This window comes from Manduca sexta, chromosome 22, assembly GCF_014839805.1.
Source record: "Manduca sexta isolate Smith_Timp_Sample1 chromosome 22, JHU_Msex_v1.0, whole genome shotgun sequence".
Lineage (NCBI taxonomy): Eukaryota > Metazoa > Arthropoda > Insecta > Lepidoptera > Sphingidae > Manduca > Manduca sexta.
Window position 1 is genome coordinate 12,032,162 of NC_051136.1, and position 24,277 is coordinate 12,056,438.

The following is a 24,277-nucleotide window of genomic DNA, read 5'->3' on the forward strand; positions in this document are numbered from 1 at the left end:
GGTGATTTGTACAGCGGTATTGCCTGTTAGGAAAAAAAAAATGTGTAAAGCTAATAAATGTTTTTTTAAGCTACAAAGTGACCTCAGTCACTTGTTATAGCAGTATGATGTACAAAAAAACACGTTTTAGAATCGGCTATTTATTTTATTATGCAGATGTTTAGATACCTGTACAATGGCGCTGCCAGTAGCTACGTACACAGTTGGATGCGCGGGCGTGTGCGAGTTTGACAGCAACTGTTTTTCTAGAGCGGCCTTTTGTTGAGATAATTTCTCCACTGCCTGCGATAAACGAATTTTGAATAATTATGCCGCACTTTAAATCGATTGTACCGTAAAGAAATTTCTCTGTATAATATAGGGCATTGATAGATGTTTCTTGTATATACTCACAATTTTAAGACGCTTAATTTCTCGTGAATGTGGATCATTTGTCGCTTCTCTGCAACTGTCGTCACGTTCCACTTGTGAACTTAGAAAATCTGTGAAATAACAAAAACACAAATAGTGTACATACTGCAAGCGTTAAAATACTAATTACATTATACCGCTAGTTAGAAAAAGGAGTTTTCACTAGTTAAGGGGTCTTAGAACAGATTTATCGCTAGGATTTATCATTCCCATATTTTTTTTGTTTTCCATTAGCGTTGGGAATTTTAAAAGGCGTCTTGTTTTCTAAAGCAAACGAATAGACAAGAAATTGTATAGGCGTAGTACCTTCTGTAGTCTCTGTGGCGGCATCGGAGAGGTTGACGGCGGACGAGCGGTTGAGGTCATGCATTGTCTGCCGTTTGCGTCGCGCCGACTTCGACCTGGCCAGCGTTCCCGAACTCTCCTGGTACTCCTGCAGTTTAGCCTGTGCAATGCATCATGGCGTTGTATCAATTGGATGACGAAGTCGTGTGTGTGTATGTGTGAGATAGAAATTATGAAATAGCATTGTGCGTGTATATGCAGCATGTATCTGTCTAAGTATAGCAACCATCTTTGCTCACCAGCAACAATATGAAATTATAACATACATTTTGTATTTCCTAGATATCCTATTTTGTATAGTGTCAGATTATTGAGCTTTAGGAAATCGTTTGTCGCATGTTCTGTTCTGTTTGTCGCACGGGAATAAACCTAATCCCGTGAAATAAGAAGTCTATAACAAGTTACACAGTACCCAGATCCGATGATCGTAATAGTGTCGATATACCTCTAACGCCGCCTTGGCTTCCTTGAGACGTCGGTTCTGCTCGTCCCTCTCTCGCAGGTACTCCGCGCAGGTCTCGCACTCCTCGTCTAACTCTTTGTTCCTTTGTCGAAGCTCCGCTAGTTCATCCTTAAGATCTTTCAACTCTTCCTTCATAGCTTCCAATTCCCTGTCCGAGAAATGTCTAACTTTTCAACAGCCGACTTAAGTAAACAAATCAAATCGCTATGTTTAGATCGATCACAAAAATGGACCAATCAGAATACAGCTTTTTACAATGTTTATGGATGACTTACTTTGATTAGTTTATTCTTAGGACCAATCTACAGATTTGGGATTTAAGTATCTTATCAATTTCGGGCTATCGTCTAAGATATCATCTGTCAGCTAAGATGTATGTTCTTACAATAATTATTTACCTGTTATCTTTTCCTGAATGTTTCTCCAAAGCCTTCTGCATTTTCGCCAAGGTCATTTTGAGATCTTGATTTTTGTAGCGCAGCTCTTCAATAGTCTTGGATAACTTCTTGTTCTTTTCTACTTCTGCGTCATAAGACATGCGGTCTACCACCAACGAGTGTAGCTTTGTCCAGTCTAAACAATTTTATTATTATAATAACAATAGTGCATGTATAAACAGTTGTTTAAAGGCATACAACAAATTTACATTGGGTAGTTAACATTTTTATTTAATACATTCACCAAAAATGTAAACCAAACTCTAGAAGAAAAATATTTTTTTCAATATCTAAATTTTGGTAAATTTTTGGAAGTGGTAGTTGCCAATTAAGACATATACAGTCGTTTTCAATAAACCATCCCAATCTCAATTTTAAGCAGATTTCGAGAATTATCCTATCAAAATAACTCATCTGTAAGCATGTAAAATCACTTTGTTCTGCTTGGTTAATTTTTGAGATAAATCGAAAAAAACTATTAGGCTTATTTATTGAAAACGGTCAATTGCAAACTGTGACGTCATTGGATATAAAGCTGCGTGCATGAGAAAGAAATAGTGCGACGGCCCCACAACGCCGATGCTTGCTGTCAGCAATATTACAAAACTGCCTTATTTTCCAACAATTTTTATGGTGATTTCATAGAAGATTTTTTTTTTGTATTATTTCTTATTTCATATAAAATAATGTCCAGAACCAAACGCACGAAAGTACCCCTATTATAACTTACCTTCGTCGGTATTGACGCCAACTTCTACCAGACTGCTTGGTGTGTTTTCATTACGTTGGGCCGAAATGGTTAGTTTCTTTAGTTCATTTACTTGTTTCTGTAATATAACCATATATTATTTTGTTAATTCATTTGTTTATGTTACTGTATTGACTGGACAAGTCAGACAACTTATAAACAGGACTCTGGATAAGTGCTAACCCTGGTTCTTCTAATGCAAATAACTCTGAACATAGAAGAGGGTGAGCCTTTTGACCAGCTATAATATTTTAGCCTTTTTTTATAGTAACCAATCAAAATACACGTGAGACATCTGATACCTATAATCATCGATTTATAATTATTTTTTTAGTATGACAAACTGTCCCCTGTGCACCTGATAATAAGTATAGTTGGTAGTTAGGTTGAGATAGTGTCGATTGACGAGAGATGATTACCCTCGTAAGTCGAAACAATTATGCCAGCCTATTTTAAACTGTATTGGCTGATCCCAGAAGGTGACACACTTTCGTGGGCCGCTGTGGTGGGTTTTATACCCAGTGTATGGAGAAATTTATTCGCCTTAATGCAAACAATTAGTGTTTGACGGTACCTCGAGAGCCAATTTCTCTCTCTTGAGCCGCGCGCACTGATCGTCCCTCTCACGAAGGTATTCCGCACACGTCTCACACTCCTCGTCTAAGTCCTTGTACCTCTCCCGCAACTCCTCCAGTTCTTGTTGGCACACAGACAGTTGCTGCCTCAACTGTACTACTTCGCTGTCCCCACTGTCGAATTGTTTTAACGCGTCGTCTATTCTCGAATGGTCTGCAAGGTACGGTATGAATATAGCAGTCATGTTGGATAAATCAATTTAAATTTGGTTATTGAAATAATTCAAGAATAGATTGATATTTGTTATTGCGAAGTCACATCATTAATTTTTGATTGCAACAAATAAGCAATGAGTATAATACCGTGTGGCGAAGGCGAGTACCGCGTCACGCTGCGATGCAAGTCGTGCGAGCTCTGTCTTCGCTTGCGAGTCTCCAGGACGCTGCTCGGCCTGGAAGAATGCTCTTCATCTTTTTCACTCTGTAACAGATTTTTTTTTTTATAGAAGCAATGTAGCAAAGGTCTCATCACCTAATAGCAAGTAATCTAATTGGAGAAATGTTGAACGGATTACAATTGCTTCACAACAATTTGAGAAATTATTTTATAAAAATAGTTATTTTATCTGACCAAGAGAACAAAAGGAACCTGCTTTCAGGGTGCCACTTTTTTTCAATTTAACATGTGAGTAAAAAAAAATTGTGCTTTATTATTTTATCGCAACATAGCGAGGTTTATAATTTTTTTGGTCAGGCTATAAATTTCTTGACTGTATGATAAAGGTCAAGTTTAGTAATGCACATCTTTTGTTCCTGCAGGGGTTCAGGAACAAAAGATGTGCATCTACATCGCTGATACTGAGCAGAAAAACCCAATATCACTTTGTCCGACCCGGGATTCAAACTTGAACCTTCGGGTATGGCCGTTGGACAGCCTCGGAGAGGTAATTGTATTGCGGTATCACAGTACAGTAATTAATTACTATTTATCCTTAGAATCCGAATATATGAGCAATGTTGATTAGGGACAGAAAGAGACAACAATAGAATATATTTACCTGGTCAGTTCGAGAGATTAAGCTGTCGCGCCTGTAAGTGAAAACAAATATTGATTGTTAGTAGTTTTCATTTACTATTTCAGAGATACATAAGCTAAACATTGTTTAAAAAAGTGTTACCCTCTGCTTTGCCTGTTTGGTGTGCTACGATTGGAGTTATCTTCTTCGGGGTCCATGAAGAGATCGTCGGGCCTGTGTCTGGACTCGAACATGGTTTCAACGGTTTTACCATCTGTAGAAAACAAGTTTTTTCATACTATAGCTATATTAAAATTGTTATCGTTACTCCAGAACATATTTATTGACCAAAAACATACCGTCAAATTCATGTTTATCTTCACTGAATAATCGTTTGGAATCGTGCAAACTTTGCCGTCGTCGTCGCGATTCGAGAGACCGGCGTGGCTTATGGCCGGCCTCTACTTCGGTTAGTAACTCCGATATGCGGGCCTGTTATATAAAATAAAATACTTTATAATATTACTACACTGTCATTTTGAAATCGTTTTGGATAATTTTAAAATCACAACAAAATCTCACGTACTACTACGAAAACTACGATAGGTGCCATTCATAACTACGTATTATATATTATATATTATCGAGCACTATTTTTTTTTAATTATCAACAGTACAATTAATTCACTTTTTTTAGTCCTACAAATTGTTCTAAGGAACCACGTTTTGGTCTAAAAACGACTATAAATCACGGTGTTTATTGCAGCAAAGAACTTTTACACCTTGTGTGCAGCGCGACACACCAGCTATGCATCTGGTATGTTTTCATTCGATACACTAAGCAGTTGCATGCTTGTAAGAAAATAATAATGACCTCTAATGATTCCTTGGTATGTTTCAATTCTTCAATTTCACGTTTTGCAGCTTGCGCCTGGTTTTGTATACTGTCGTATTCTTTTTGTAAAGCTGCATATTTAACTGTCATCTCTTCAAGCTGTTTATTTTTTTCATTTATCGCTTTGTCGTCATCCTCTTTCTGCTTCTGTAGTCTGAAAATATTGAAGATGCAATAACATTATAGATAGCAAGTAATTTACTAATATCACGAAAATACGACAAATGAAATTAGATACCTTATAATCATCCTGCTTTGAATCTCAGCAGTTTTCTCGTGCGTTTTCATATTCGTCTCGAGTCTTGAGCAATCTCGACATTTCTGATCGATTTGCTGCTTTAATTCTGAGTTTTGTTTAAGCAGTGATTTTGCTTCATTTTTAAGAGTGTCGATGGCTAAAGAACTCTCCTTTACTGTTTCTCTTAGAATTAAAATTTCTGAAGTCATTTTATCAAGTTCATTATTGTTTTGCTTGATAGTCTCACCAGACTTTTTAAGCTCTGAAGCATATGTTTCTTTTTCTTTGGTAATCATTTCACTAACATATTTTAAGTTGGTATTCTCATTTTGTAAATCTTTTATGTTTTCGATGTATTCCTTAAGCTTACCGTCTTGTTTTGACAAAGACAAAATATTAGCCTCTTTTTGTGCAACAGTTTCTTTTAATATTCGTACTTCTTCAGCCAACTTTTCGGCTAGAGCTAGATTTGTATTATTTTCTTCGACCTTCTTATTGTAAACTGAACACAAGTCCTCATATATAGTCCTTAATTCTTCTAGTTGTTTATTCTTCTCATTAAGATCGAGATTTGTATTTTTCGTAAGTTCTTGTAGTTTATTATGAAGTGATTTTAGTTCTGTCAGTTGTGTATCTTTTGTTTCTATTACAGTTTTTGCGTTCTTTATGTCCAACACAAGATGCTCGTTTACTTCTTCTAGTCTCTTTTTATCTTTTACAATCTCTTCATTGCTTACTTGACTTTTGTATTGGTTAATGAGACATCCAAACAAAATGTCCAAATTTACATTTAACGGTTGTGACAAATCAATTTCACCCTGTTTAACAATACTAAATTCTAAAAGTCGCTTATAATAAGTATTTACAATCTCCTGAAGTAGTTGTTCTCGTCTTATAATATCCAAAGTCACTGCATTATTGATTTCATGAATTTTATCTTTTTGAGCTTTCAGCAAGTTGTATTCTTTTTCTTTTTCAGATAATCTTTCTCTCATATCAGCTAAATTGCCGTTAACAGATGTTAATTCACTTGTCAATGTTTCTGCTTTTTCTTGCAGTTTTGTGTACTTTCCTAGAATTTCACTTAGATCATTTTGTTGTTTGGTTACAAGTTTATGAATAAAAATATGAATAAGATTCAAGCTAGAAAAACCAAATTCGTTGTCGAGAACCGACAGCAGATTATCTTTAATAATATTTATGGATTTCTTTATATCGTCACCTTCTGATGGTTTTGACATTTCAATTTCTGCAGATTTAATATTATTTTTTATAAGTGATGTAATATCTGCGAGCTTTTTCATTTTATGATTTTTTTCTTCTAATTCTTTGGTTATTTTTCTATATTCTGAATTTATATGTAGTATTTGTGACTGGAGTTGAACTTTAGACTCATCATAATCTTTCAACTTGTTAACTAAATTCTCCACTTCGTTTCCATGTTTCGTTACTAAATTATTGTAGAACATTTTCATGATGTCAATGATTTTGATGTCACTATTTAAGTTTTCCCTTTCAATACCCATTTTCTCGATATAATAATTTAAGCAATCTTTCTTTTCATTCATATAGATGTTAAGCGGACGCTCCTCTGGAATGTCTGGCATTGAGCATGTATTGAGTTGAGGACTACCAGGAACAGAATCTTTAGGAAATGAATAAATGTGTGTGTCTCCCATGCTTTCGTCCAGATCCATCGAGATATTACTTCTTTCTAAATGATGTTTAATAGTTGTCACATCTTCTGTCAACACTCGACAGTCTTCGCGTCCGGCATGCAATTCACTTTGCAGTGTGCATATTTTATTGTATCTGGACGACGTTTCAGAGTCGCTCAAACTTTTATTAAGCTTTGAATGTGATTCTTTAATCTCATGCCGCTGTATGGATTGGATAAATTTGTCTTTTAATACACATTCAGGACAAGCAGTCAAAGCTCTCATACTGCCGATGGGTTCTTTAATATTTTTTTCTAATTCAGCACATTGATTAGATAATTCCAAGTTTGTTTGTCTTAGCTGATCTAATTCTTTATTGAGGTCATCCATTTCTGAAATGTTATCAAAAACTTGTGTGGATAAAGAGTCATTTTCATCTTGTAAAACTTTTGCTTCTTGAGCTTTATTTTTTAATGCTTCTGTTAATTTGACAATTTCACTTCTTTTGCAATTGTAGTCCTTTTCTAAGGCAGACATTTTCCTTACTAAGGCCTCTGTTGATGGAACTTCAAGAGTGAGAGTTATATACTTTTGTTCTATTTCTTTTTTCTCTGTTTTCAATTGTAGTAGTGTGTTAGATAATTCTTGGAAATCTCTTTCGAAATTTTCTTTCGCTTCTTTTAATTCTTTTGTATTTTTACACATGCTACACTCAGTAACATCTTTTTCATCCTTATGAGTTTCTACTTGAGATTCTTTGGTTGCAGAGTACTTGTTTAGCTGTGCGCGTAATTTACGGTTTTCTTCTTTCAAAGTTTCTAGACTTTCAAACATGTTTCGGCTATCAGTGTTTAACAATTCTAATTGGGAACAAAGAGAGTTTGATTCATTTAACTTGTTCATTTCAATAGTCTGACAAGAAACTTCATTATAGAGTACTTGAGTTAAATCTAAACATGTTTGATCGCAACCGACCAATGTGTTGTCTGCCGTTGTCAGTGTAACATTAGTATCCAACATTAGGAGATCTCCATCTAACGTGGATTCATTCTTTAAATTAGACACAGAAGTGTTGTTGTCCAATACATCTGGTAAGGAATATCTCTTAAAGCTAACATTATGGGCATCAGAAAGTATTGCGTTCCCTTTTATTATGGTCAACAGCTCCCAGAGCTGTTTTTTTAAAGCTGGTATATCTCTTTGACAAACATTATGGAATCGGTTATGATGATGTTGTAAGCTTTTGACTTGAGATTTTAAAGATTTATTTTCGGCATAAGTAGTTGCAGTTAAGATTGATAAATTTGTTTTATGGTTAACTACTTTCTTTTGCAGTTCCTGTACGGGTTCCAAAAGAAGGTCGATTTCTTTACGAACTTCTTCACGATCATCGACTAACTGTTGGTTGATGAATTTTAACTGTTCTACAATTTCAATCAGATTCGTATTTTCATTTTGCGTTGATAACAAATCCGATTTAAGTTCGTCACACTTGCACATGTTCACTTGGCTTTCAGCATTTTGAACTTCAATGTCCGTTTTGGAACTAGAAGGAGTAATACTTTTCGTATTATCTTTTGGATGTATATTGTCTATTATTTGACTGCAACATATTGTTACTAGACTCTTCGGCGAGTATCTCATTTCTTTAAGGTCTTTAGATGAAGTTTTTGAAATACTGTTTTCATTATCATAAGTTGAATGGCCCAAATCTAAATCCGTATATTCATCCTCATGATATCCATTATCGCTACTATTTCCATAGCGTGATTTTAGTAAGTCGTTATCCAAACAGAATTCATACGTTTGTTCTTTGGTTACATTATCCATTTCTTGAAGTTTAGTAGTCAGTGAAATTATGTCATTATTTTTTTCTTCTAGAGAACGATTCATTACTTCTATAGTTTTTGTTAAATTATCTATTTCATTTTCTTTATCTAATAAGATTTGATCGAAGGTGTTCTGTTTGATTTTAAGTGAATCATTTATATTGTTGATGCTTTCCGTCAAGCCAGATATTTGTAACATTAGCTCTTGTTTTTCAGCGCTTAATTTATAATCATTCTCTGTCAGTAAAGACACAAGTTCTTCTTTACATGAGAGGTCACTTCGTAAACTAGTGCAATTACTTTGGCAATCATTCAAAGCATTCTCGATATTCGTCTTTTCCTCAATGGTTGTTGTTAATTTACACTTAATCTCGGCAATTTCTGTTGTTAATTTTCTTTCAGATTCTTTTAAAGTATTTAGTTGCACCACAATACTTTCAATATCTAATACACTATTATTTCTAATCTCATCAAGTTCTTTATTTAACGCGGCAATTTTTTCTATATCAGCTATTCGTTTGGATACAGTGTCTGCGGCAACAGACTCCAAAACATTCAAACTACTGCTTAGCGCGCTGAATATATTTACAAAGTTATCGATAACTTCAGGTACATCCTGAACGTTACCTGTCAATGTGGCAAGGATATTTCGTATTTTTTCTATAACTAACTGTGCTTTCACGATATGCTCTTGTGTAACTTGTTCTTGTTTTTGCAATGATGCGACAAACTCGTCTTTATTGTGAACATCTTCTTCAAGCTGTTTTATTTTTTCCCTTAATTCGTCTGTTTCTTTGACTAAATCTTGGTTAGTTTTTAAAATAGATTGTTCTTTTACACTTGTGTTTTTCAGCTCCATAGTCAACTGATTATTCTGTTCTTCTAATTTTTTCACGATGTCCAAACTTTTTTGATTTGAAATTTCTAACTGTGTATTTTGCTCTTCAATAGTAGAAATTTTTGTGGCAAGTTCTTGTTCAATAGCAGCAAAATTATTTTTCTCTCTGACTAATTTATTTATTGTAGCTATATTATCCTTTATTTGATCTTGTAACTTTTCTACTTCTTCGCTTAAAGCATTCATTTGTTTGGTTTTCGCTTCAAGATCTTTCATGCATTTCTTATCACAATCTTTTTGCATATTGCTTTCTATGGAGGTCTTCAGCTGGTTTATCTCCTTATCTCGATTTTCAAGCGCAAGTTTAAAGGAATGTATGACATTTTTAATATTTTCATTATTCGCAATAAACTTTTCTTCATTCGCAACCATATCTACTAATAAGCTATTATTAATATTGACATTCGATAGATTATCTTCCTTGATTAGTTGTGATTGTAATTCTTGTATTAAACTATCATAGGACTTCTGGTCATTAAAAGCAGTTTCTAAATTGGCTTTTTGGCTTTTTATAGTAGAATTCAAAGTATCTACTGTAGACTTTAACAAAGAGTTTTCATCTTCTACCATCGCAAGGTTTTTCCTTATATTTATTAACAATCCTTCTAATTCTTGGCTAGAATTTTCTAAAAATTCGATTCTTTGTTTTTGTGCACATAGATTGGCTTCTAATTCTATAATAGTTTGATTTCTTAGTGACAATTCTTCTTGTAAGCTGGTAACTAACGTGTTTAGGTTAGCGGATGACGTGTCTGTGTTGGAATCTGTGGAGTTACTTTCGGTGTCACTTGCTACTTGTGTAATATTTTCATGTTTACTACTGCTTAGTTCGTTTAGTGTTGTTTTTGAACATGTTTTGCCTAAAAGTGCATTTAAAAAGTTTAGTATTTTTACAATTATCAGATTAAATATCCGAGATGTTTGTTCTTTTTGCAAAATTTGCGAGAAAGAAAAGCGGAAACGTAATAACCTATTTTATATACCAACTTTATAAATAGTTTATTAATATAATTAATAATGTTTTAATTTTAGCACTGTCAGCATCAGTATACATGTAGAATTCAGTTGTGAGTACTTACATTTATCTGACTTTGGCACTCGCTGTTCATCCAATAACGACAATAGTTCCTGCTCCCTTAGTTTATATTTTTTCTTTAGACTTTCATAACTAACTTCCCAATCTGTGACTTTGATAACGAAATCGTTACATTTATCTTCCAAATCAGACTGTTGACAATGAAACAACATGATACTATTTTATTTAGTAGTTCATGAATGACTGAGACTTTTTATATTATATTATATTACATTACATATTTTTATTTTAAAAAGCAGTGTTGAAAAATATAATTTACCTTTTCAGATGTTACATTCTTAATATTTTCCTCGGTTTTCTTGATCTTGTTCTTTAGTTGATCCATTTCAAAATCTTTGTCTTTGCTGTGCTTATTAAGCATTTCAATCTCATCTTGCAGTCTAGATATCACAGCACTATTTTGTTCTAACTTCTCAATTAATTCTACCTGTAATAGGATATTATTTCTAAGTCAAAGCTAAATGTCAGATCTTATCCATGATTATATATACGTATTGCCAGTCAAGTAAATTATCAATTTATGGTGAAATAAAAAATAAATAAATAAATAACTTACAACGCTCGGCGTATAGATTTTCTCTCGCTCAGTAAACTGTATTATATCTTTAAGATTTTTTTCAGCCAACTTTGCGTTTTTTCTAAGGATGCAAGGGGGTGTTTTTGATTTATCTGAAATATATTTTTACCTGATAATAAAAAAACGTTGTGTTAAGATTCAAAATCAGAAGAACAAATAATTTACCGTGGCAGTCGTGGTGCGGCGAGCAGACTTGAGCGTTTGAACAGTCGTCGTCATCACTGTCTGAAATAATAAAAAAAAGCAAGTTTAACCATAACATTGAACCAAAAATTAATAAATATTCGGATTAATAGAAAATAAATCGTTTTTAAATCTGTTAAATCTGACTTTCTTAAGAAATAGAAAGTATTTATGCTAAAGGTAAAAGTTAGAGAGTTACAAAGCTACGCAATTAGAAATAATCAATTGACGTTGCCGATACGAAGCTTATGTATGTGTTTTATCTACATGGTAGTACCATACCAATGTCTGCACGTCAAATTTACAAGTCAGCTTACCAAGCTCGATAACTTCGCCCTCGAAGCTGACTTTTTTCCCCGGCGGCGGCGGCGTCACAAGTCTGGGCGGCTCCTCGGGTAAACTCGACAGCGTGTTGCTACTCTGGATTGGAACGAATTCTGATGCGCCGGGCATTGTCATTGGGCTAAAAATACATAGCAAAATTACTAATATAAATTGGGTAACATTTATAATGGACAATTAGGTTGATCATTTTTATTAATCAAATATATTATCGTAAATTAATAGTGGAACTGCTGAGCGACTTGTATACGGTACTTGGCAAATTGACAGTTATTGATATTTTTTATTCTATCTTTAGATCTTGTATTTAATTTTTTAGGCGTTGCTGGCGGCATTGTCCGCTTGAAAAGGCGTTTTTCCGCCATAAAAGTTTGTAAATCAATGCAGCGATCCATGACGCTATCTGGACACCAATGTCGCCTACTTGCATAATACTAGTAAGATACTAATAATTATAGTAGATTAGAGAAATTTTGTTAACAGTAACGAAATTTAGTAATCAGTTTTAACAATTAGGCTGTACTTTACTGAGAAAAAATATTTACTAACATGTGTAACTTTGTTTTTGTTTAACGATATAGGTCAAAAAAGAGATTCATGCTTTTGATTCTCATACATTTTGAGTTTATTATTACATGACTACGTTATTTACTAATCGTAGTTTACACGCGCCCAATGTTAATGTTGTCGTATTATTCCAAATACACTCACGGGGCGTTGTTCAAATTGATTTACTCAACAAAAAATTAATTACAACAAAATTATAATGTTAATATACAGGGTCATTTTGACATTGCGTTACTAAATGAAACCACATACTTATAAGTTACTTGTGCCGTAGACGTAAAATAAAAAACTAACTTGCAAACAAAATAAATATAAATAAAAAGTAATTTTAATTTTACGCGCTCTAATGACACTGTTACTACTAAGAGAATTCGTGGCTGCGGCAACATCATACTCTTAGTCAGAAATACACTCACGCAGACGCCATATTCGCATTAAACTAACATAATGATCAAATAATCAGAAAAGTAAAACCAGGATTTTTGGTGAAAATATTTGTTATTCATGGATAATTTTTGGCACAATGTCAGCAAAGGTAAAGAAGAGTATATGGTTTCATTTAGTAACGCAATGTCAAAATGAGCCTTTATAATCTATACTATTATATAAAGCTGAAGAGTTTGTTTGTTTGAACGCGCTAATCTCAGGAACTACCGGTCCAAACTGAAAAAATCTTTTTGCGTTGGATAGCCCTTTGTTCGTGGAGTGCTATAGGCTATATATCATCACGCTATACCCAATAGGAGCGGGGCAGTAATGGCTAATCTCAGGAACTACCGGTCCAAACGGAAAAATTCTTTTTGCGTTGGATAGCCCTTTATTCGTGAAGTGCTATAGGCTATATATCATCACGCTATACCCAATAGGAGCGGAGCAGTAATGGCTAATGTCAGGAACTACCGGTTTCAACTGAAAAATTCGTTTTGTGTTGGATAGCCCTTTATTTGTGGACCGCTATAAGCTATATATCATCACGCTATGACCAATAGGAGCGGAGCAGTAATGGCTAATCTCAGGAACTACCGGTCCAAACTGAAAAATTCTTTTTGCGTTGTATAGCCCTTTGTTCGTGGAGAGCTATAGGCTATATATCATCACGCTATATTCAATAGGAGCGGAGCAGTAATGGCTAATCTCAGGAACTACCGATTCGAACTGAAAAATATTTTTGTGTTGAATAGTCCTTTGTTTGTGGAGTGCTCAAAGTTATATATCATCACGCTATGACCAATAGGAGCGGAGCAGTAATGGCTAATCTCAGGAACTACCGGTTTCAACTGAAAAATTCGTTTTGTGTTGGATAGCCCTTTATTTGTGGACCGCTATAAGCTATATATCATCACGCTATGACCAATAGGAGCGGAGCAGTAATGGCTAATCTCAGGAACTACTGGTTTGAACTGAAAAAATCTTTTTGTGTTGGATAGCCCTTTGTTCCTGGAGTGCTATAGGCTATATATCATCATGCTATGACCAATAGAAGCGGAGCAGTAATGAAACATGTTGCAAAAACGGGGAAAATTATGAGTTTTGAGAGCTTCCGTTGCCTGCGCTGCGTAAACGGTTAAAGTTATGCAACAATGATGTATGACGGGATTGTTTCACTTAAAACGTTCTAAATAATATAACAAAAGTCCCCCGCTGCATCTGTCTGCCTTAACGTGTTAAACTCAAAAACTACCTAACGTATTAAGATGAAATTTGGTATGGAGACAGTTTGAGACCCTGGGAAGAATATAGGCTCCCGGGAAACTACTATTTTTATAACGGAAAACTTTAGCCTGAAAAACTTTATAACGCGGGCGGAGCCGCGAGCAAAAGCTAGTGTAAATATATAATAACGCCTATTATGTCGGTGCTAGGAGCGTGCGCGACTCACTTGTACTTCAGGGCGGGCGTGCAGAAGCGCGGCGCGGCGGGCGGCGCGTCCTCCTGGATGGCGTGCAGCGTGGAGATGGTGATGCGGCGGTTGGGCTGCTTGCGGCGCTGCGCCATCATCTCGGCGCTGCTGCGTTGTCCGAACGAGTTCAATATCAACTTTTGCAGCGCCGCTATCTGCTTTTGTAGATTGTAGTTGTCTTGCTGCAACAAACAGGATTTTCTCAGATCTTATATTCATACGGGCACGGAATTAGAAAGCGGAGTGAAGTCCAGAATGTCGACTAGACGAGAAATCATTACTTCTCCTCAGTCGATACAATTAATCCAGCCTGTTTGTTTCACACATGGAATAAAATTATTTTAAAAAGTATACAAATCGATATTCTTTTCATCCTCAGAGTTATTTACGACATTGATTTTATTATTGCAGTATAAATATAAACAGTTATGGCTGTTAAGATTGTGTACCCAACCACGTAAGTAGCAATTTTTTGTTACTAAAATATCGTATTTTTTAAATATTAATTTGATAATAATTGTTATAGTAAAAGTTCATCTTACATGAAAGGGCTTATCATTAAATGCAACAATGCTATTTGTAACTTGTATGTATATATCTACTTAACTACTTGTCAATCTTTAGAATTGTAATATCTACGGATTTTCTCTTATTCTGGAGATCAGCTTGCGTGAGTAAAAAACAAAGGTCGACGAATTCAACGAAAGTCCTGCACCTCGCAAGGTTCATGGTAAGCGCAAGCGTAAGCTCTTTTCTAAGGTGCGCCATAAGTTTCTATTGCGGGCGGCAACCCTCTTGCCTCCTTTAGCTACGTCAGTGCCTTCTAACTAGAACATTCGCAATCAAGTCCAGTATACACACAAACATACCTCAACGTGTTTCTTCTTCTCCAATATGACCTCGAGCCTTTTCTTGTTCTCCAACTGCGCTTGCAGTTTTGACAGTTGCTTGGTCAGGGTCTGTATCATAGTCGCGTCAGTTGCGACTGCGTTCACTTCCGGTTTATTCTTTATTGCTTTGGCACGATTTGCGAATCTGAATTAGATGGAGGGTATCCTTTATTTTTTATAGTATTGAATCGATAAATGAGCTAATTGATGATTAATGACTGATGATTACTACATTCAATCAACACAGCTAGGAATTGTAGGTGGATTAGTAGCATTTAAGGATACAGGAAAGTCTCTGAACATATCCTATACATATCTCTGAACATATGCTGTTTTATATAGTTTTTCATGGAACATCAGTATCTATCTGCGTCCACCTACCTCAAACATGCTGAAAACTGCCTACAGCCTGCGCGACCACATCAATAATACTTACTGCAACGTCGATATAGTCTCCTCTATAGCTGCCGGAGTCACTGCGCATATAATGCTGGTCTTAGCATTCCCGCCCAGTGAGTTCTGAAGTATTCGAGTCAGTTTGCTGTCGCGGTAATTTGCATATCTGCAATGCAATTACAAGGTGATAAACTCACGCGACCTTCGTAAATTGGGTGACGGAGATAATAATATACAGTAAAATAATCTATGTAATTACGTTATTTAATTTGCGATTTTGTAAAGGTGATTGAAATTACAAATGTAAATATAAACAGTAGATATTTTTAGTTTGTTATTTCGGAAAATTGCACACATTGCCGTTAATGTAATTGATTTAAGCTCCAACAAATGAGACGTTACACATATTTTATACTATTGTCAGTGGACTTGTAGTTTTAATTAAATATATTGGATTGCAGTGATTGTTTTTTTGAAATTTAAAATCTTTAATAATTACGGTGTTTTTTACTTGTCATAGTTGTTTATATCATAATATTTAGGCTATTACGTCTAAACATTAAAGAATTAGATAGGGTGCAATGAACTATGAATGCCCACTGATTACCATAGTCATTATTGGAATCTAAATGATATCAATTTCGATTTTTATATTTCGTCGTTAAAATGATAGTGTCATACCGATCTTTGTGCTTTAAATTCGTTATAAAAGTATAATCAAATAAAAGCAGTTCTAGACACAGTCTTGACTCAACAATACATTATGTACAGTGGTTATCATGTCAAGATACTTTTGGTGGACAGACAAATAATGGGTCGTATATTTGCTCTCATATAACGATCAAAATGTGCAAGTAGTTGTATTACGCTACAAGTGTAATATTGAGGTCTCAGGTTTGACCCCCGCGTCGGGCAATGATGTTGGGACATTTTACACAGTATCAGCCCGGAATGTGGAATTTGTGCCCAATATGGCATCACGATCGCTCTTTATCACACCATGTGACGGAATACACACGGAGAAAAGTGGCTACACTAGTTGCGCTTCTGCAACGTTCAACAACTTCTTCTTCAACGTTTGATAAGAAGCGGGAGAGTGTTTATGACGACCAAATCTAAAATTGTTAGATCATATAAGTGCTATGATTTGTTAATAAATAAATTAAAAAAAAATTATATCTGCTTATTCCGGAACCACTATCTATACCTTGATACGTTATCAACACATACTTGTTAGGGTCCTCGGACAGCTGTTTGATGACGAGCGCGAGGGCCGAGAGAGACTTGTTGATGTGCGTGCCCTCCTTGAACCGCAGCCCCGTGGCGCCGGTCTGGCCCGCGCGCTCCGACCCCGCCAGGTCCACGAGGTTCAGCTGCGACACGTTCACGCACCCCACCTCCGAGTCTGAGCCTTCCATGTGTTCGCGTGACTCTATCGTCTGGACAGAGGATATTTACTAAGACGAAATTGATTTTTTTTTCACTTATTATAAATGTGAAACTTGTGAAAATGTTTGGATATTTGGATGTTAGGTAAATTTGTTCTTAGTAAACGTAGAAACACACGGATAGACTATGCCTTGACTTAACAAATAGGGTATTTTAATTTCGGTAATTCCAATTTCCAATACCAATTTTTTTTTTTCATCTGATGTTTTAATCAGTAGCACTGGCCTTGTTCACGTGGCACTACAAATCGTCGCAGTATTTTAGTGAATTTTGCAGCGGGATTGGCCTTTCACGCAAGCAACACCTGCTTGTATAATAAATAGATTTTTGTAATGTGGAATTCCATTAAATCGCTGGAGTTTGGGCCTTATATATGTATCACTATACAGCGCTGGAGAAAGTGACCGTAAATTTGCTACAGCTTTCTTAAAACAATATCAGAGTAACAAGATTTACAATGGGTCAGCAACACTAGAGACTAAAAAGTATTCAAAATAATATGTTATTACATCGATGTATATTTTTAATGCGAAAATCGTGAATTGACAGTGGAAATTTAATAAAAAACTGTTTATATAATTTTTAATAAATCACTTACATTCAAATTCTATTGTGTTCAATAATAAAAGACATCTTGCATAATTGAATTCAGTTCAAATTTCAAATTCGTTATTCAAATTACTTTTGGTCAGTGAAGTGCAAAGGTGTTGCATAATATACATACTTACAATTTGAAATATTGAATGTGATCTGCTACTTTTCTCGTTCATATTTGTGGCTCCCGTTTGTCTGTTGGCTTCACCCTGTATCAATATTTTTTAAGTTATATATTTTTATATTTTTCGCAGAATAATGTCATGGTACGACATGGTATATTTATTTTTCCTCTTTGCCTTAGATGTACAATATTTAATGTTTTCAAATTAAAACAAAATAAACCTAGTTGTGTCAAATCAGTAAATCCAAGTTGCAGTATCCTTGTTGAAATGGCATTTTGCATTAGTGTGGGGCGTAGGATCGGCACAGGACGCCTTTCCGTCCCCACAATGAGTGCTGGATTGCGTGAGGGGAAGTGGCAATGCCAATTAATAAGGCCCGGGAGGTTTTTATAACGTATATTCACTATTCACACACGTTAAATAATACAATGATCCGGCGGACACACAGTAGCGGCGTATGTTTCGCAGTGCGGCGTGAGCGGTGCAGCATGCACGTCGCTCTCTCCTTTCTTGCACTGTTTTTCCTGGCTGGAACACTTCAGGGCTTCTTGTTTTCTTCCTTTTCTTAACTCGAACTGAACTTGCTGGAACTCGAACTGCCGAATGCCAAAATTGCATTCGCTTATATATAACCCGGCTATCCCGTAGGGAGAGCCGCCAAAAATAGAGCCTTTTTGCAGCCTCATTTTCACTTCCTCGCTATCACTATTTTATAAATAAAAGTTGGACCTCTGGAGTCCCCTATGTGAAATTTACACGGTTTTATAGATAAATCAATTACCTATAACTATACATAAAAATAATACGCCTATGTGCGATACGAAAAAGTTACAATAACAAAACACAAGAAATTTGTCTACAGACGACGCACAAAGGCCTTAAAAACGCTATTTACTTTGATATGAACTTATATACAATACCCATGTTTACGGCATGGGGTAGGCAAAGGCAAAAACTATATCTACGTAAAGTTTCTACACTGTCACTTCAATATCTCGGTCGTGAGATCGCTTTATAACGCACTACTAAAAAACAGTCACACACACGTGCGCGGGCGCATTGTCCGTCCCTCTCTGGGTGTGTCGTTTCGCTCGACACACCTACTGCGCATGCGTGAATGCGCTGTCTCGCTCTTTTTTTCGTGTGTGCGTCCTGCACATTCTCCCGCCGTGTATCGCCCAGCGTCCAGGGGGCGATACATTATGTAGACGTGCAGGACGTGCTCGCCGCCGATTGCGGCGCCGCCTCTTCGTTGCCGCTGCCTCGTCGCTCGGGTGCCGCAGGGTGCAGGAGGACGATTTTCTTCACGGGGCGTCGTAGCACGCCTCCCCGCGTGGCTACGTCCACTGTGCGCGTCACGCCGTCAGGTCCCGGATGCGTAGCACAGATGCGGCCACGCACCCAAGTGTTTCGTGGGAGCGTCCCGTCCACGATGCGCACGACGTCGCCGATGTGTAGCTCTGGTCCCTTGCTGCGGGGCTCCCGCCGGTTGCGGAGCTCGGGAAGGTACTCTCGTAACCAGCGGGTCCAGAAAGCGTCGGCCAGCTGCTGCGACGCTCGAAGGTCGGCATGTGTGCCGTAGCCGTGTTCGGCTGGAAAATTAGGTGTGAGCGAGTGGGCCCTGACAGCCCAACAGAAAGTGGTTAGGCGTCAGGGCCTCCGGATCTTCGGGGTTCACCGACACATGAGTCAGTGGGCGGCTGTTGACTGTGAACTCCACCTCGGCGAGTAGCGTCGACAGCGTCTCTTCGTGTGGCCTCTGCTCGTGAAGCACCGTCGTCAGCGCGGTCTTGACCGACCGCACGAGCCGTTCCCAGGCGCCACCCATGAATGGTGCGCCCGGAGGGATGAAACGCCATCTAATCGCCCTCCGCGACGCCTCTTGTTCGGCGCCAGCGAGGAGGGTGTTGCGCAGTTCCTTTCTGCGCCGTGGAAGTTTGTCCCGTTGTCGGACCAGATCTCGGCAGGGCTCCCCGCGGCGCGCTGTCATGCGCCGCAGAGCCATGATCGCTCCTTGTGTACTCAGGGAGTGCACCACTTCGAGATGCACCGCCCGCACTGTTAGGCATGTGAAGAGAGCGACATACCTTTTTTGACTACTCCGGCCCACGGTGACTGTGAGCGGGCCGAAATAGTCCAAACCGGTGTATGTAAACGGCCGGTGATGATGCGCCAGTCGGCAGGGAGGCAAGTCTCCCGTTATCGGTTGCGGTGGAGTGGCCGCCCTCTGGCGGCACTTGACGCAGCTCCTGACCACCGCCTTGACCGTCGGGCGCAGTCGAATGACCCATTTGTACTGCCGACAGTAATTGACGACGCTCTCCACGCCTGCATGGTGGAGTTGTGTGTGGACATGTTCCACCCACAGTTTCGTTGCCCGATGTTCGCCATCGACGATCGGAGGGTTCTTTGTTGCGGCGCTTACTCCCGCGGCGGCTGAAATTCTGCTGTCGAGGCAAATGAGTTCGTTAATAAATGTTATACTCAAAGCGTACAACCTGCTTTCTTTTGACACGGGTTTTCCTTTTCGAGTGAGCGTAGTTCTTCCTCGAAGGCGGCCTCCTGACTCGCCTTTATGATTATGCGCTCGGCCTCTTCTTGCAACTCGGCTGGGAGCGTCACAAATCGCTCCTCCGGTGCTTGTACGACTCGTTTCGCCGCATTTTTCGCGGCTTCGTTGCGCCTCCAATCCGGATTCTCGCTTGCGGCCGCCTTGGTCCTCTTGTAATGGACCGTGTTGACGCGTCGTTTGAAGTGTTGTACTGCTTGTAGTACGCGGGCGGCAGCTCTAACGTAGCGATTCCAATTTGAGAATCGATTCACGTCGGGCAGGACTTCCTTGTACTGTTTCTCCCGACGCTCTGTAATAGTGTTCACTCTTTCCTCACCCGTGTCGGTGCTCAGCTGTGTTTCCTCCGCAGGCCATAGTTCGGGCGGGTCGCGGAGGAACTCTGGTCCGTTGAACCACCTGTGTTCCCGCGTGAAGTTGTCGGGAACGTCGCGCGTAGCGTCGTCGGCAACGTTGTAGCGTGTAGGCACCCATCTCCATTGATTCGCCTGTGTGTGTTCTTCTATCGCGGCGATTCGATGCGCTACGTAGGGCTTGTACGACCTGGCTCCCGTTCTGATCCAGCACAGTGTTGTCTTGCTGTCGGTCCAGTAGGTCGTGGATTCTGGCTGCCTGGAGTGCTCCTGTGTCACACTCGCAGCCATCCGTGCGCCGAGTACAGCTGCCTGTAGTTCAAGCCGTGGTATGGAGGTTAATTTGAGTGGAGCTACCTTTGCCTTGGCCGCCAGTAACGTGACTGTGACTCGTCCGTCGTCGTCCTCGGCGCGCCAGTAGAGCGCGGTCGCGTAGGCTGACTCGCTGGCGTCGGTGAACACGTGGAGTTGGAGTTTTCTCGCTCGGGAGTAGCCGGGATAGCAGCGCGGCACTGTTACGCCGCTGAGTTGCTTCAAATGGGTGAGCCAGTTCACCCAGGCGGCGGACAGTTCGTCGTCGATCGGTCGTCCCAATCGGTGCCGCGTCGCCACACCTCCTGTAATAGCTGTTTAGCCCGCACAGTTATCGGCGACACCAACCCTAGAGGATCAAACAACGACATTACTATTTTCAATGCTTCTCTCTTCGTGGGTGCTTCTCGCCTCAGTAGGTTCGACGGTATGCGGGCCAAGTCTAGGTTGAACGCCAACCTGTCTTCTTGCGGCCTCCAAATAAGGCCTAGGACTCGTTCAGTCCTTTCTATTTCCACCGCTTCGGTTGCATTGGGCGATTCGCCGAGCGCCTTCAACACCGCGGGCGAGTTACTCGTCCACTTCCTTAATTCAAAGTGAGCTTCTCTGTGTATGTTACGCACCTGAGTAGCGATTGTTATCGCCCTGTGTTCATCTTCATAGCTGTCGAGGTAGTCGTCCATGTAGTGTTTCTTCTTGATCGCCTCGACAGCCTCAGGATGCGTGTGTCGGTGTCTCTCCGCGTTGCGATTCATGACGTATATCGCCGTCGCAGGAGAGCACGATGCGCCAAAGATTAATACCTTCATTCGGTACACCTCTGGCGGCCGGCTATCTCGGCGGTTTCCCCGCCAGAGGTAGCGCAGTGCGTCGCGATCTTCCTCGCGTAGTCCCACCTGCATGAACATCTCCGTGATGTCCGCTGTTACAGCGACGGGATGTTCCCGGAATCTTAATAACACTGCGGGAAGAGGCTGTAACAAATCCGGCCCTGTTAATAGATTCTCATTCAAAGTCGTACCTTTTGTTTTGGCTGCTGCGTCGTGTACAACTCGCAATTTGTCGGGCTTTAGAGCGTTTACGACTGCGAAATGCGGCAAGTACCACGTCCTTGTGGTGTGGGACGCGCGTGGCGCTATTTCCGCGTAGCCCTTCTTGACTAGGGCCTCCATGTGCTCTTCATACCTTTCTTTAAGGTCGGGATTCTTGTCCAACTTGTTTTCTATGTTGTGCAGCCTTTTCAGCGTGTTTTCATAGTTATTCGGCAATTCCACGCTGTCCGATTTCCACAACAGGGCCGTCTGATATCTTCCCTCCGGCGATCTCTCCGTATGTTCGTTCAGTATCTTGAGCGCCTTCTCGCCGGGGTCGTTCTTGGGCCTGCGGGGTTCTATAAACAGGTTGTCGGATGTTATAAAATCTCGCAAAAGTTCTCTGTGCGTTCGTCGGTCGTGGTTTGACCGACGAAATTCACTCTGTGTCCCAGAGTCCGAGTCCGGCTTCCATGTATCACCCAACCGAGCGGCGTGAGTGATGCGACCGGTTGATGTCTCCTACCTGACCGTGTTTTCGTGGCGAGGAGGAGATGCCAGTTATCCTGGCCTATGAGGATTCGGGGTTTCGCCTCTTCCGCTCGTTTAGCGGACAGTAGGCCCTTCAGGTGTCCGCAATCCCGTATCGCCTCGTCCGGGATGCGCTGCGCCGCCAACTGGAGATTGTCGACGGTGCGTGCTTCGATGCGAAGTCGTCCCCGGCTTCCTTCAATATTAAACTTGACGCGCCGAGAATTGTTGCGTGTCTTCCTCTCCCCGTCGTACGTTGCTATGTGGAGTGGTTCGTCCGGTCCTTCCGCGCCGATATCTCGAGCGAGTTCGTCGTCGATGAGGCTCACCGTCGATCCGTCGTCGAGTAAGGCGAAAGTGCGAGCCACTCCCGCCGGTCCTGAAATGCACACTGGGGCTATTTTTAAAAAGGACATCTGTGGCATCCATGTTGAGTTCACTGCCTCGTTCACTGCTTCGCCGGGTGCGTCGGTGATCTTATTTTTTCGCTCCGAGTGCAGCAAGCGGTGATGTAGATACTCGCACCCGTTGATGTCGCATTTCTTCGGCTTGCATGTGTGTTGTTTGTTCCTGAATCTCAAACATCTGAAACATAGTCTGTGCTTCTTTGCGATGTCCCACCGCGCGTCTATGGCGGCGTCGCGGAAGCGAACGCAGTCACTCATCGAGTGCGTTTCTTTGTTACACACACTGCATGTCGACCGTTTATCTGCCACAGTCGTGTGTACCCGCTGCCGGCGTGGCTGTTCGCCACCGCCGAATCTTGCCGGCGAAGCCTTGTCCGAAATGACTTCAGGCGTCGCGAACGGGCTGCAGAAATCGGCTTCTCTTCTTATGAAGCGACAAAACTTTAATAAATCGGGCTCACCTCTATGCTGTGCGGCGGCGAACTCGTACCACTGTCTTTTCAACGTCGGAGTTAGCTTCTCCATAACTGCCTTAGTTACCTCCGGGTTGTAGAGGTAGAAGGCACAGTCGAGCGCTTGTAGTGTGCCCACGATGTTTTCTATCTTCGTGGCGAATGTGCATATGTCTCTCGGCGTATCTGTAAGACGGGGTAGCGCGCGTAGGCGCTCTATTTCGGCTAAGGCGATTGAGTCCGGGCGCCCAAAGCGCGTTTCCAGACTCTTTAACACGGTGTTCGGGTCGGCGTTGGTTATAAGCAGTCCTTGTACTGCTTCCTTGGCGATGCCCCGGAGGCTACGGCGTAGCCGGGACATGTTTTCCAACGTCGTGAAGTGGCTCATGGACTCTATGTAGGCCGCTCTATATGTGAGCCAATCGTGATGATCACCGTTGAACGTAGGCAACTCTGTGTACCTTAAAGGTTGCCTATGCTGTGCGGCTTGCACAGCTTGTGTTATGGCGGACGCGAGTTCTTGATACTCCGTCCTCGGTCGCGATGCGACCAACGCGCCGTCTTGCACTTGTTGCGGGTTCGGCGTTGATTGCGGTTGCTGCGAAGCTGAGTTGTCTCGTAGCCAGGCTGCTACGACGGGCGGCGGTTGCTTCGTAGCGCGGTGTTCGTCGCTCCGTGCGGCGATTACAGGCGGCGGCTGCGTAGCTTGTTGAGTTCGTTGCCACGATGCGGCTTCAATCGTTGGCACTTCAGGCTGCGCAGTCGGGTTCACTGAAAATGGCATAAAACGGACGGATTATTTGTTTCGGGCGTTGTGACGGGATGCGTCGGCGGGTGCACGGCACTGGCTCCCGCCGGTACAGTCGCCGGGTTGTCCCATGATACGGCAGCGATCACTGGGTCCGATGACTGTATAGGGGCTTGCTTTCCCGTCGCAACATCGGTCGGTCGGCTCTCGATCGCGAGTAATTGGCTAGTTTGAACCCAGCT

General features: G+C 40.3%; 1 protein-coding gene across 1 annotated transcript in view; it reads right to left on the minus strand.

Moving 5' to 3' along the window:
* LOC115453106 (kinesin-related protein 4) overlaps window positions 1-24,277 on the minus strand; it is a 31,918-nt gene that overhangs the window by 1,575 nt on the left and 6,066 nt on the right. The window contains exons 4-26 of the mRNA XM_037441578.1: window positions 17,642-17,716; window positions 16,695-16,903; window positions 15,505-15,630; window positions 15,048-15,213; window positions 14,158-14,360; window positions 11,687-11,832; window positions 11,352-11,411; window positions 11,166-11,278; window positions 10,869-11,036; window positions 10,593-10,740; window positions 5,129-10,373; window positions 4,870-5,044; window positions 4,355-4,487; window positions 4,158-4,269; window positions 4,038-4,068; window positions 3,343-3,460; window positions 2,979-3,193; window positions 2,387-2,483; window positions 1,618-1,792; window positions 1,202-1,367; window positions 718-856; window positions 394-482; window positions 169-282 (exon numbers count right to left, since the gene is read on the minus strand). Coding sequence (XP_037297475.1) covers window positions 169-282; window positions 394-482; window positions 718-856; window positions 1,202-1,367; window positions 1,618-1,792; window positions 2,387-2,483; window positions 2,979-3,193; window positions 3,343-3,460; window positions 4,038-4,068; window positions 4,158-4,269; window positions 4,355-4,487; window positions 4,870-5,044; window positions 5,129-10,373; window positions 10,593-10,740; window positions 10,869-11,036; window positions 11,166-11,278; window positions 11,352-11,411; window positions 11,687-11,832; window positions 14,158-14,360; window positions 15,048-15,213; window positions 15,505-15,630; window positions 16,695-16,903; window positions 17,642-17,716 — 8,223 coding nt within the window. The remainder of the gene's footprint in view (window positions 1-168; window positions 283-393; window positions 483-717; window positions 857-1,201; window positions 1,368-1,617; window positions 1,793-2,386; window positions 2,484-2,978; window positions 3,194-3,342; window positions 3,461-4,037; window positions 4,069-4,157; window positions 4,270-4,354; window positions 4,488-4,869; window positions 5,045-5,128; window positions 10,374-10,592; window positions 10,741-10,868; window positions 11,037-11,165; window positions 11,279-11,351; window positions 11,412-11,686; window positions 11,833-14,157; window positions 14,361-15,047; window positions 15,214-15,504; window positions 15,631-16,694; window positions 16,904-17,641; window positions 17,717-24,277) is intronic.